Below are 14480 nucleotides of genomic sequence, written 5' to 3' on the forward strand. Positions count from 1 at the left end.
CAAGCTAGCGCAAGTATAAATGGCAGTGAGGCTGTGGTAGCACGTGTGGTAGCAACGGAGGCACAGCCCAGATGTGCCAAATATGTATCCACAGCTAAGCTGTGCTTCCATTCCCCCTACCTGTGTTAATGTGGCTATGCTGTTGTTTATGCTTGTACTTGCTCGATCAGAACTAATGCAAGTATGTGTGCATGAGCAGGGAATCACAGCCTAGCTCATAGTGTATATGTAGCCTATAAGTCATTCACCCTTGTGATGGGTTGCCCCCACCCCCGGGATGCCATCTGATACACTGGGGTGCCACTGAGCCTGCCTGTTCCACCACCCTGGACTCCCTTACACTGTCCTGCTGAACCAGGCCCTCAAGCCTCTCCAGCACACACATAGGTAGGGACACACCCAGCTGCAGAAAGACACAGACACTGAAATCAGCACTGCATGGGAAGGCTTCAGCTAAGGAATTGCCCAGCACTCAAGTGCACACCTCCTCTGGAGTGTAAATCCAAAATGTTATTGTCTTGCACTGCACTGAGAATTGTGCAGCGTAAGCTCATAAAATTCACTCCCTCCCTCCCTCAATGTGGAGGAAGATATGCACAGTTTTTTGCACCCCAGTTATGAATTCCACAAACTGGTTTTAGAGAAAACAAAACAAGGTTATTAACTACAGAAGATAGAGCTCAGTGCTTCTCCCTATCTCTGTCTTTGTTTCTTAGATGTTTCCAGCAGTCTTCCTGGGCAGGGATTCAGTGAAGAACAACCACTCATTATGTCACTTCCCTGACTTACATAGGTCAGGACTTCCCTGACTTACATATGCCGGGAATCCTTTGTTTTCCAGTGTGGTTCCTCCCCCTCTCCCTGCCATGGAAAAATACTGGTATTCTATCATGGAGTCCAGTACCAGGTGACATGATCACATGGCCCTGCAGTGTCAAAGTAGCCATGAGTCAAAGGTCTTGTTTGTAGCATCCCAGGAATGTGGGAGATTAGCATCTTCAAAGACCTTTTGTTCTCCCTAATGGTTCATTGCCTGGTCCCCAGCTAACCAGCCACACTGATTGCATTTTGTCTGGTGGGCATTCCCCAGGTGCAAACACTTTTGTAGTACAGATGTATAGTCAATATTCCTAACTTTAGATACAAAAATGATACATGCATACAAATATGATAATCCTATTCAGTAAATCATAATCTTTCCAATGATAGCTCACAAGACCCATCTTGCATAAAATATGTCTTAGATATGCTATAATCATATTATAACAATAATTCTATGAAGAATATGTGGTGTAGTGTCACAACCCTGTTACCAGCATCTGTATTGTATAAGATGATGAATTTCAGAAATTTTGGAATTATAGGTAACATCAGTTGCAAATGCAGAGGACTCTGCAGACTCGGAGGGTGTAACTGATTCTCAAAAACGTAGAGAGATTCTTTCAAGAAGGCCTTCATACCGGTAAGTTTATGCTTTTTTAAAATGAGCTTAACTGCCACATACTACTCGTATTACTACTGTTATGACCTGAAGAAGAGCTCTGTGTGTGCTCGAAAGCTTGTCTCTATCACCATTCAGAAGTTGGTCCAATAAAGATATTACCTCACCCACCTTGTCTCGCAAATATCCTGGGACCAACACGGCTACAACATTCCATACATGCTACTCATAGTATAAATATCAGTAAAAGACAGTCCTCAAAATGTTTCTCATACGGGCATTGATTTTAAATCTGTAGTTTAAATTAAATTGTTTAAATTATGTTTTAGAAAAATTCTGAATGAACTATCTTCTGATCCTACTGGTGTCCCTAAGATTGAAGAGGAAAAGTCAGAGGAAGAAGGAACACCTTCTGGCATCCCTGCAATGGCAGTACCAACCAGCCTATATCAGACTAGCACAGGGCAATACAGTATGTATGCTAAGATACAGTATAGCATTTTAATTTAAAAAAATCTGATACTATCTTTTGCTGAATTTAAAAATAGCAGAGTGAAAAATAGAGAGAACTATTTGGACCAGGAAAAAGTGAATGAGATTTATCTTCATATTTGTCCAAGAGGATTGCAGATTGCATCTTCTGCCACATCATATTAGCAAAAATAAAACTTTTTCTTGTCTGTTTCCCCCCAACCTCAAAGCCTCTGTTAATTTCCCAAACTTGGGGTCATTTTGAAATTGTACTGTGCTTTAAAGAATGGAAGAACCAGGTATTGGCTGAACGAGCAAAATGTAGGTGTCTCTCTTGTCTTTTCCATAGACAGGTATTTGTATTTGTATATTATTAGAATTTTTTATAACTGTATTGTTTTAAAGTTGTATTAAATGCGCATGTTGATTGGAAAATGTTGATTAAAACATCAATACAGTGCAATACAAAGTTGTATGTGACTATGGCTCACTTTTTGTCTTAAAAATGTAATACCATTTTGCTAATCTAATGCAAAATATCAATACTATCAAATTATGTGGTGTGAAATAGAGTATTCATTGTATTTTAATTTCTACTTGTGTCAGTAATCAAGTCATCTGAAGAATGTGTGTACTGTATGGTAACTTATTGCATGTCACATTGTACAAATTATAGTTTTCATCCTATTTATGGTTAAGGCTAAGATTTTGTCATGGTTATTTTTAATAAAAGTCATGGACACATCATCGGCAATAAACAAAAATGCACAGAAGCTGTGACCTGTCTGTGACTTTTGCTGCTGTGTCTCCGATGAGACACAGCATCCGATGAAGTGAGCTGTAGCTCACGAAAGCTTATGCTCAAAGAAATTGGTTAGTCTCTAAGGTGCCACAAGTACTCCTTTTCTTTTTGTGAATACAGACTAACACAGCTGCTACTCTGAAATGTGTCTCTATGGTTTCCCCCGCCTCCATGGTGGCTGGGAGCTCTGGGGTTCCCCCTCTGCCAGTGGTAGCTGGGAGCTGCAGAGTGACCGTATTTCCCAAAGAGAAAATGGCACACCCCAGCCACTTGCCGAGGCGTCCTCCGCCCCTGCACGAGGCTGTTGCCCCGTTGACGGAACCCTGAGGAGGGCCCCCTCAGGAGTCTGTCACCTGTTGCTGGAACCTTGCAGGGGGCCCCCTGTCGCTGCTGTCGCCTGTCACTGGAACCCTGCCAGGGCCCCGCTGGCTGCCAACTTGAGTCCCACAGCCCCTGGGGCTGAAGCAGAGAATGACCATGACCTCCATGATATAAACATAACATTGTTTATGGTATGAATTGACATATAATTTGTAATGAGATAGAGACCATAATTTAGGGATAAGCACAGGAGGGAAAGGTACAATGGAACTTTCTCGCTTATCTCTCAGTTTTCTGACTTTTGATTGATTGATCTTCCAATCTTCCTGTCGCATTAATAATAATTTTTCTGTATGGAATTAACCATAAGCTACAATTTCGAACTGCTCATCCTTTTTCTCTAAACAGTGGTAGAAAAAATAGCTTCATAGCAGTATTCCTCAAAGATTTTTTTTGCTTTATTTACGTGTCAAACATTTCACACCTCACTATGAATGTTAGATTTTGCAGTCATTTCTCTTCTGTAGGTTGAATTTCCTTTAATCTTTTTCCTTTTTATATAAAGTTTTTTATAGCATTAAAAACAAAGAATTTACTGTTACAGTGAGTCATTTATGTCTCAGGTCTTCTCGTGTCAAAATAATGAAGATTTTTATTAAAAACAGCAGTGTATTTTCTCCTACACAATGGCAGGAAAATGGCAAGGAGGTCTGCTTCTTCTGAAGCATGTAAATGAGAACAGAGGACTCCTATTAAAATGTTAACAATGGAACTTAGAAAAGGATAGATGGCTCTTTCTAAATAAATTAATTCTTTAAATGTTCTTAGAATTCCTCTAGCTATTCTTTATCATTTGTAAAAGTAAAATGATTTTATCAACACTGAGAAGGTCAGGCTTGACAAAGCCATCGCTGGGATGATTTAGTTGGGTGTTGGTCCTGCTTTGAGCAGTGGGTTGGACTAGATGACCTGCTGAGGTCCCTTCCAACCCTGATATTCTATGATTCTATGAAAACAAAATTTACGTTTAACACTGAACTACTAATTACTATTCTAAATATTCATTATTACTCTGGTTGTAGAGATGTTAATGGTGATGACCAAATTAAGGTTCTGTAGAACAGTGTTTCAAAACCAGGGGTCCGGGGCCTCGTGGGGGGCTGCAAGCAGGTTTCAGGTGGTCCGCCTAGCAGAGCCAGTGTTAGACTTGCTGAGGCTCAGGGCAGAAAGCTGAAGCCACACCGCATGGGACTGAAGCCCAGGTCCCTGAGCCCTGCCACCCGGGACTGCGGCTGAAGCCTGAGCAACTTAGCTTTGTGGGGGCCTCTGTGGCATGGGGCCCCAGGCAATTGCCCCTCTTGCTATCCCCTAATGCCGACCAGGCTTTTATTTGCAGAAAACCAGTTGTTGTGGCACAGGTGGGCAGTCGAGTTTTTCTAGCATGGGCGGGGAGAGGGGGGAGGGCTCAGAAAGAAAAACGTTGAGAACCCTGCTGTAGAATATAAAAGTCCTTAAATTTGTTGGGTCTGAAAAGTAAGGGCATTGATAGTCACTCCTGCTAGATGCTGATTCCTAAATTCCCAGTGACTGCAATAGGAGTGCTCAGGACCTCTTGGGAGCTGCTCACAACTTGTACCACTATTTATTAGTTGTGTTCAGCTTTTCATTTTGGGTCGTCCTGACCAAACTACAGTTTTGTCAAGAGTCTCAGCATTGAAGTTATATTAAAAAATGTGAAGAATTCATTCCAAAACGTAGCCTTTTCAGGAAAACCTGGATAGGCTTGAAGGAATGGAAGTAGCAAAACACAAAGTAATAGAGTTGTTGAATGTATCCAAAACTGAAAAGAAAATAAGTGCCAGAAGAAACTATCTGCATTTGGAAATTAAACACAAATTCAATGATTACTTATGCTACGCAGCAACTTTCAGTACATATAAAAGAAGCTCTATATGAATTATAGTTAAATTTTGCTTTGTTGTAGTCAGTATGAATTTGGATGCTGATCTGAATGGAAACAGAATTGGGCCTTATGTGTAAAGGGTTAAACATTTCCATTAGTATCAAATACTATTACTGAGTGCTACAAAGAATAAATCTTCTTTCTGTGTAAAAATTCCTTTGGTCATGTTTTCAAACTTTTACTTTTCTTAACTATGTTCCCCATGTCTGAAATCATGTAGCCACCATTAATGCCAAAATTATTTTTTCTTCTTAAATATCACCGGTCTGTTAGTTTTGGGTTGGGTTGGTTCTAGTTGCAATGAGACATTTATCATCTTTGTCGTACAAGGGGAACTCCGTAGGGTCTGTGGAGGTGTATTGTAACAGACATACAATGAATCTTCAGTCCTACAGGTTTGCGATGAACTGGGAGTTAAAACATCTTAACTCAACAGCCAGGCAATCTGGGGACCTGTGTTTTCACTAGTCACATCATTGTCTTCCTCCTGGTGGCTAAGATCTGAGGTGTTGTTCAGTAAAGCCTGAAGAACTCCCATAATTGCATTAATCAGGACCACCAGCTCCTGGGCTTCAGGATGTCAGCAGCAATCCTGGGCATTCTTGCATGAGTCTACTCCATGCTTTTCCACTTTCATTTTGGGATTCTTTGGAGAAAATACTCTCCACATGGCCATCTTCCCTCTTTTGGCTCAGGGATCGCTCTTGTCTAATCTGAAAGAACTCTTTAAAACTTTATTCTGATTATTTTTGCGACTGTTTAGTGAGTTTCTTTAAGAAATTTAACGTTTTAATATGAAATTAAGTGCAAATTTTAGTAACAAGAATTTTTAAAATTGTAATTGCATATCACTTTCCTTTGTTATAATTCACCAAAACTGTACTGACTAGTAGTGCAGGCGTTTTTCTCTATTTTAATTGGAATATTTGTTCAGTAAGACATCTACTTTGCAATAAGCAAAAGAAATTTATCACCAATGTCTGCTTGAATTAGCAGAGTCCATAAGAAATTTAATGAAATTTTATTTAATCTAATTTTTAAAAGGCTTTGGCTTGAGCCTGATCTAGAAGTGTCCTGCTGCATGCTTTTCTTCCCTCAAATAAGAAGTCATGCTGATAGCTTAGAACAACATGTTCTGCATTTTTAGACTGATTTCATGTACAGTATTTGTTAAATACATTTGCAGCAGTATGCTTCAATATTAGGCACTGTTCAAGAATGCAGATATCAACCTTCATATGTGACGATGAGCCTGGTTTGGGATCTCTGTTTTTAAATCTGTATCTTTTTGCAAGCAGTTTTCTTACTCCATAATTTAATAGTTCATTAACTAGATCTGAAAAAGTTCTTCATTGTATGTGAAAAGGACAAAAACCTTAAAACAAAATCCCGTCCACCTTTTATTGCAGTGAACTCAGTATATTGGATCTACCTTTGTTTAAGGGAATTACAGCAAAATGTTTCTTGAGATGCTTTTCGTTGTTGTCAGAATTGTCATGTGAAAGAAAAGTTAGAGTTGAGAGTCAATCCAAGTTGTAGTATTGATGGTCAGTTCCTGCTAAATAGTGGCAGTTGAAATTTAGGTTTGACCATTTGGAATTTACTATTGTTTTATAAAAATATACCATTTTGCCTAACTACTTCCTTTCGGTCTTGAGCTTCTAAGCACAGATCCTCAGCCACAGCAAGTTTGTCACTTCATTCCAGCCACTTACAATCCTAAGGAGCTGTTATGTCAGCCAAGAATCAACACAGTGTAAGGATGCCCTGGTCACTTCTCCTTTGTCAATTTCAGGGTGTGTAGGATGGAGGAAGGGATGAAGGTCCCTAGCAAACTGGAGGTTAAAAAAAAAGTCATTTTTGGCAACTAATGCTACCCAGCATAGCGAAGAGTTAAAACAGGACACTGAGAGCCTGTATGCCTTCGCAGCCCTTTGATGAGTGAGGACTATATGTCTTAGATGGAAGGTGGAGACAACATCTTGATTAGCTCTTGGAAATATTTCACCTTTCTGTCCAGCATCACATCAGTCTTGCCTGGGCTCAGTTCAGTCCAGCTTCTCTTCATCCAAAAACTAATTTCCTGTATACATTCTGACATGTTAGTAGAGGCAGTGGTTACATCAGCTGAGAATGAGAGAGAGAGAGTTGAATGGCATCGGCATAATGTTGGCAGCTAAGCCTTTGATGTCTCATTAACTCTCCCAGTGATCTTATGTATTGAAGAGAAGTGGGGATAGTATGGATCCCTGTGGGACGTCACAGGTGAGGGCCTTTGGAGAGGAGGAGCAGTTGTTTATCTCCATTCTCTGAGTTCTGTTGGAGAGGAACAATAGGAGTCTATACTGGCGGCCATTTACTCCTGCTATGTCATGTAGATGTGTTCGTAATACTTGGTGGTCCATTGTATCAAAGTGTGCGGAGAGGTCCACAGTATAAGCATGTTGATTTTACTTGTGTCCATGGCCATGAAGAGATAATCTTTTAGTGCCACTGGAGCCCTCACTGTGGTGAGTCCTGATTGTGAGGTATCCAGGAGATTGGCTGCTGTCACATGTTGCCTGAGCTTAGTGGTTACTATTTTCTAAATTATTTTGCCCAGAAACAGGAGATTGGAGATGGGACAGTAGTTGGAAAGATTTTCAGGGTTGAGTGTTGGCTTCTTGAGAGTTGGGCAAACTATTGTATTTTTCTAGGAGTTTGGTAGATGTGCTTCTCTGAAAGAGGCATTGACTGTTTCCATTAGAACTTTGCTTAATAGTTCTTCACTGGCTTTTACTGGTCGGGAGGGAAATAGATCTGTTTCACTGATTGTGATTCTAATATTTTTTCAGGGTTTCTTGAGTTTTGGCATGTGTGATGGGACCAAACTCGGTCATGGGGAGGGTAATGCAATCTAGTTAGGGGTAGAATTTTCTTTCTCAGTTAGCTGTATGTATGTATTTAGTTAATCTTATAATTAAAGATTGTTGACAGTTCTTCAAAGCTTTATTATTTGGATGTTCAGCCTATGCAGTCTGGGTTGATTAGGCAATTCACTATGCAAGATATCTCTGTAGGCCTTGATTCTGCCATGTTGATTCTGAAGGAGTAGAAGGCTCATTTTGCCATCTTTACTGCAGTGGCATAGTCTTGTAAGTGTTATTTTGTGCTATGGTAGAGGGATTTAAAATGTTTTTTGAATCTCTGGAATTCTACCTTTCTAGATGTGCACTTCATCTGCCATAGCTCATCTGAGACTCATAGTGATCATTGTTGTCTGTGTGAATGGATGGCTTGGGCCAAGCTGTTGATAGTAGTGGACAACACGGTACTGTACTGTTGTACAAACTCATTTGCACCTTGGCCTTGTATTTGGGTGGCTTGTTCTCCTGGGATGAATGGAAAATGTAGGGTGTTCAGGAATCTTCAGGGGAGGACCAGCTTTGGTTGGTCACTACCTGATGGGAAGGAGAGAAGGGTCTGATCTCTGCCTGGATGAGGTGATGATTGGATCAGGAGATTGGTATGCTGGTGAAGTTTCCAGTTGCCAGTCCCGGACTGAAGATAGGATCCAACTTATCTCTGGCTGCATGCATAGGTCCAGAGATTGCCTGGGAGAATCCAATGGTTTCCATGTAAGCCATTAGAACATATGCTGCTGTAGAATTGACATTGTCTGTGAATGTTGAAGTTGTGAAGGACAAGAAATCTGGGGTATTCCAATACCATGCTGGGCAGCATCTCTATATGATCCTGCAGGAAGTTGACAGGGTTTCCATTGGAGGGATTGTACAACACCAGGAGTCCTAGGTACCTCTGGTCCTTCATCTCACTAGTCATATGGATGCGCTCAAATGTGTTGTTTCTGGGATGGAACATCTTGTGCATCCCAGGCTTGTGGGGAGCAGAAATACCAAACCCATGAAAAAAATGCAGAATTTGGGCTTGTTTTTGGCTTAATTGGCTTGTGAGTTGTTTGTTGGCTAGTTTTTGTCTTGTAGCTTGTTGGGCTTGTAGCTTGTTGATTCTGTTTTTGATCAGCTCCTGGCAAGCAGGGGCAAAGGGGGGAGAAAATCAGAGGTGCACAGCGAGCCTACCACAGTCCCAAACTGCACAACAGGGGGATCTAGTCACACAGAGTGTTGGGGTTCTTAGGGATTGGCTTGATTTTTGGCTTATTGTGAAAGTCGGGGTACGTATTTACAGTGTGAAAGTTGGCAACAGTGGCGGGAGCAGGACTGCTACTCCACCTCCTTTCTTTTTTCTGGTGCCTTCTGGAGTCTGTCTTGACTTGTGACATATAGAATATCCTGTGTGGACTTGCTGTGCTAGAGTCAGGTTGGATGTGGGATTGAACCATGCCTCAGTGATTCATGCAAGGTCAGCTGGTTCACTCAACGTTCTATACAGGGGGAATTTTCCAATACTCTACAAGCTAGCTGGAGGGCACCTGCACCATCTTATCTGGCCCTTTGTGCAAAGAAACTGGAACACGAACACCCCTACCTTTCAAAAGTTTTAACCACTTGAAGTACCAGTATGTGTATCTTGTGTCTAGATCAACTGTCAGTAATTGAAGGCCCTCTGATATGGGCTAAGCTTAATGCACTGTGTTGCATTTTAAAGAAAAACATCCTGTATTGCTGACCTCAGGTATTCAAAAATCGGAAGTCAAGACCCCCCGAAATCATCTAATATGTTTAAAAATCATAAGATTAAAAAATAATAAATATATTTTTATTTATCTTATACTTTAGGTTTCACATTTTACAGCCTTTTTCCACAACCATGAGGGGCAAAAACTTACTTTTTAAAAATAATGAAAGCTGAGATTCTCCTGAACTCTTATGACTCCAGAAGCTGAGACTTTAAGAAACACACCAAGTAACATGAGCCTCACAGTAAAATCATGAGTTGGCAACACTGCTATGCTTATAATAGATTTTTATGTACTATCACACAGCAACATTTAAATACTTTGGTGATGTGTGCAGTTTAAATACCTGCATAGAAAGAGCATTTACTTCTTCCCGGGGAATGGGTACTCCTTAAATGATGTTTCTAAGTGGGTATTATAGAAGTTAGTGAATATGTTCCTGTTTTTAAATGAGTATTTGTGAACTTCTGCTGAAATTAGCATTTACCCCTTTAATGAATTTGATTTTTACAAAACACTTACTATGCTGAGTATTCTGTGAGTCACATGGAAGAGTTTAATCAAGCTGATATGGGCAAAATGTACACATAGATTTTCTTTTGTATTTTTGACTGGATGATAATAAATTCGGATTTTCACATTTTTGGTATCTCAAAACAAAATTTCCCAGTCTTTTCTCAAATAGATAACCTTAAAGTGCAATGTGCCTAAACCTAGACATCCTAACTTGAGAAAAGGAGGACTTGAGAATTTTGAGTTCCTGGGAAGGGTACCCATTTCCCTTCTTCCTGATCCCCCAGTATTTTGCATCTTATGGAAGGGTCAGGATAAATTTGAATGTCTCTTTATTTTTCCCGTTGCATCTGTTATAATTACCCTCAACTTCTTACTCCATTTCCCCAATGGCTTGATGATTTGTCTTTATCAGTCTTATATGGAAATTATTATGGAAGCATTAGAATTGCTGGGATTATAAACTGAAAAAAAATGGGTGAAGTAGTGCATTCTCCGTGTGATTGACCCAAAAGTTGAATAATATAAAACAGGAGTATGACACGTAAGAGACTGGTACAGTTTTTTAAAAATATATTCATTCAGCATGCCACGCCATAGTATTAGTTCTGCAAATTTCTTTAAGCACAGAGATGATTGGAAGTCCCTCTCTGATGGAAAAAAACCTTTCTTCCAAAAGTGATATAGTATAATATTTTGTATATATATGTTTCTATTGCCTAATCTGTTTTTTTCTTTTTCTATTTAGTTGCCATAGCTCAAGGTGGAGCAATCCAGATTTCTAATCCAGCGTCTGATGGCGTCCAGGGACTGCAGACGTTAACGATGACAAATTCAGGAGCTTCTCAGCCAGGTGCTACCATTGTGCAATATGCAGCACAAACACCTGATGGCACACAGCAGTTTTTTGTACCTGGAAGCCAAGTTGTTGTCCAAGGTATATTTTGTGATCTACTAAATTTTAGATTTATACAAATGATTTTTTCACAAAGTGATTTTTGTTGGTGCGCACTGTGACAGGGTCAGGCCAGATGGCTACAGGAGAGTGTTAGAAGGAAGATATATTAGTCCCAGATTAAGCAGGTCCATTTTCCCTGGGTAAGGTAATAGGGGCAATTCCAGAACAAGAAGGAACTTGCTGGAACAAATTCAGGTAGGCAGGCTAATTAGGACACCTGGAGCGAATTAAGAAGCTGCTAGAATCAATTAGGGCAGGCTGGCTAATCAGGGCACCTGAATTTAAAAAGGACCTCACTTCAGTTTGTGGCGTGCATGCAAGGAGCTGGGAGCAAGAGGCACGAGGAGCTGAGAGTGAGAAGTGTACTGCTGAAGGACTGAGGAGTACAAGCATTAGGAGGAGGCCATGGGGAAGTAGCCCAGGGAGTTGTAGCTGTCACGCAGCTGTTCCAGGAGGCACTCTAGACAGCTGCAGTCCACAGGGCCCTGGGCTGGAACCCGGAGCAGAGGGCAGGCCCAGGTTCCCCCAAACCTCCCAACTCCTGATCAGACACAGGAGGAGTTGACTTGGACTATGGGTTCCACCAGAGGGGAAGGTCTCTGAGCTGTTCACTGGCCCATATGGTGGATCAGCAGAGACTGCGGGGATTGTTCTCCTTCCTTTTTCTCATGCTGGCCAGAGATGAGGTTAGCTGAGTGAACGGCAGGTTTGAGCCACTAGCAAAAGTGGCCAAACTGAGGGCTGCCGTGAATCTCTGAGGCAAGCAAATCCGCTAATATGTGCAGGATCCACCAAGGCAGAGGAGGAACTTTGTCACAACTGGTGTTAGCGGTGGGATTTGGTGTTCACAGCGCAGCGGAAGAAGGAGGGTGTTATTAAAAAAAAGGGGGGGGGGCGGGGAGAAGGTTTATTTTTTTTCTCACCACAATGGAGGACGTAGTGTGGGCACTGATACAAGCCACGGCTGCCCAGCAGGAGACTACCCATGTCCAGGCAGCCACCCAATAGGAGGCAGTGTGGCCGCAGAAAATGACGCGGGAGGATGATGTAGAGGCGTACCTCCTGGCCTTTGAGGGGACAGCCCTGCGGGAGGCTTGGCCCCAAGAACAGTGGCATCCTCGCTCCATTCCTGTGTGGGGAGGCCCAGAAGGCCTACTATGATTTGCCTGAAGAGGCTGCGGCAGACTACCCCCAGCTGAAAGCAGAGATCCTGCCCAGATCTGGGGTAACGACTGCAGTGCGGGCCCAGTGATATCGTGAGTGGAGGTACCAGGAAAACAAAACCCCGCGGTCCCAATTATATGACCTCATCCATCTTGCACAAAAGTGGTTACAAACTGAGTCCCAGGGTCCGGAGGAGATACTAGAGGTTCTGGTCATCGACTGGTACGTGAAAGGACTACCGCCAGACCTTCGCGCCTGGGTAAGCCAGAACGAGCCCTCCACCTACGACGAGGTTGTCGCACTGGTAGAGAGGCAAAGGACGGCGAAGGATCTGACCTGACCAGTTAAGGAAGAGGCACCCCGGGTTAAACTAGCAGCACCAAGCCCCAGAGCTCGAGTGACTGGGCTGCCAGGAGGGCCCAGGTGGAAAAAGAGAGGGGCTGAAGGCCCACCAGAGGTCACAAAGAGTCAAAGCACTGAGGGGGAAGAGGATCGTGATGTTAAACTGCCCAAACCAAGAGACCAGGGAACGCCTAGGGCTCCATACAGATGTTACGCCTGCGGGTAGTGGGGACACATAGCTGCACAGTGTCCCAATGCCGAGGAGCGTATGCAGTGTAACATGGGGAACGAGGCAGACCCATGCTCCCTAATCCACCTTGTGGGGGTTTCACTAACCCCACATATGTACACCAGACCAGTGAAACTAAATGGGGTAGAGACTACAGCACTGGTTGATTCGGGGAGTGCTATCACACTTATCTCCGGGAAGCTCATAAAGCGTAGTCAGCTGCTGCAGGCTAAACATATGGGGATAACATGTGTCCATGGGACAGTCAGTTACTACCCCACCATCCCAGTAAAAATCGAGATCTAAGGGAACACTACTGAGGTAGCAGCAGGTGTAGTACCTAAACTCCCATACCTGGTGCTCATAGGGAGGGACTTCCCAGGATTTGGAGACTTACTCCCGGTAGGGGGATTAGAGAAAGAGGGGAACCCTGAAATTAGTGAGGCATCTACAGTAGACTGTCAAGCCCCAGTTTTCTCTGAAATATCCCCAGATTTGTTCTGCACTCCCAGACAGGGTAGAAAGACGAAAAGGGAAAGAAGGGCAGCTAAGGTCTTGGGAACCGAATACTGACCCAAAGCCAGAGGGTCGCTCTCGTAGGTAGACAGACCCAAGCATCTGAACAGAGAGGCGCCCAGGAGGGAGAAGCACTCGAGTCTGATCCCCACCCTAATGCCTCTGAAACAGTAGAGGCAACAGAGACTGGCCCCCTAGATCTCAGGCAGATTAGCGCCAGGAGAAGAAATTTTGGACAGGACCAAGCTGCAGACCCAAGGTATGACAACTTTAGGAAAGAGGTGACCGAAATAAATGGGGTTCCTGTGGAAGGGAAAACCCAGGGACCAGGACCCTACTTCATAATGAAGAAGGATCTCTTATCCCAGATTGCACCAGGACAGGGGCAGAAGGTACAGCAGATCCTAGTACCTCAAAAACACCAGAAAGTTGTATTAAGTCTTGCCCCATGTCATCTTTTTGGGGGGCATTTGAGGGTAAAGAAGACCCTGACACGGGTCCTACAATGGTTCTTCTGGCCCGGAGTACATGAAGAAGTGCGGAGGTACTGTGCGTCCTGCCCACAGTGTCAGCAGCACAGTCCCCGTCCCCACTTGAGGGCACCTTTAGTACCCCTTCCCATCATAGAGGTCCCCTTTGAGCGAATATCCATAGACCTAGTGGGACCCCTGGAGAAGACGGCTCGGGGCCACCAATATATACTTGTTGTTTTGGACTATGCTACTCGCTACCCAGAAGCTGTGCCCCTGCAGAACACAGCCTCTAAAACAATAGCCAAAGAGCTGGTGGGGATCTTTGCCCGAGTGGGGCTACCGAAGGAAATATTAACAGACCAAGGAACCCCATTTATGTCAAAGCTAATGAAGGACTTTTGTACCCTACTTCATATACATACCCTGAGAAGTTCAGTCTATCATCCGCAGACTGATGGGCTGGTAGAAAGGTTTAACCGAGCCCTCAAGGCTATGATAAGGAAGCTGGTAAGTCGGGATGGGAAGGATTAGGACACCTTACTACCTTACATTGTGTTCGCCATCTGGAAGCTACCTCAGGTCTCAATTGGGTTTTTCCCCTTTGAGTTGTTATATGGGCACCACCCCCGTGGTATACTAGATATCACC

General features: G+C 43.0%; 1 protein-coding gene across 6 annotated transcripts in view; it reads left to right on the top strand.

The window, feature by feature from the left end:
- CREM (cAMP responsive element modulator) overlaps positions 1–14480 on the top strand; it is a 73717-nt gene that overhangs the window by 37661 nt on the left and 21576 nt on the right. For 3 of the 6 annotated variants that reach the window (XM_084619561.1, XM_084619559.1, XM_084619562.1), the window contains 3 exons: positions 1365–1462; positions 1771–1913; positions 10899–11087. In XM_084619561.1, coding sequence (XP_084475687.1) covers positions 1365–1462; positions 1771–1913; positions 10899–11087 — 430 coding nt within the window. Of the gene's footprint in view, positions 1–1364; positions 1463–1770; positions 1914–10898; positions 11088–14480 lie in introns of those variants that run through there. The other 3 variants (XM_084619560.1, XM_084619565.1, XM_084619566.1) reach the window with 2 other exon arrangements.

The sequence above is a fragment of the Lepidochelys olivacea genome (assembly GCF_965140295.1).
Source record: "Lepidochelys olivacea isolate rLepOli2 genome assembly, chromosome: 2".
NCBI classification, from domain to species: Eukaryota; Metazoa; Chordata; order Testudines; family Cheloniidae; genus Lepidochelys; species Lepidochelys olivacea.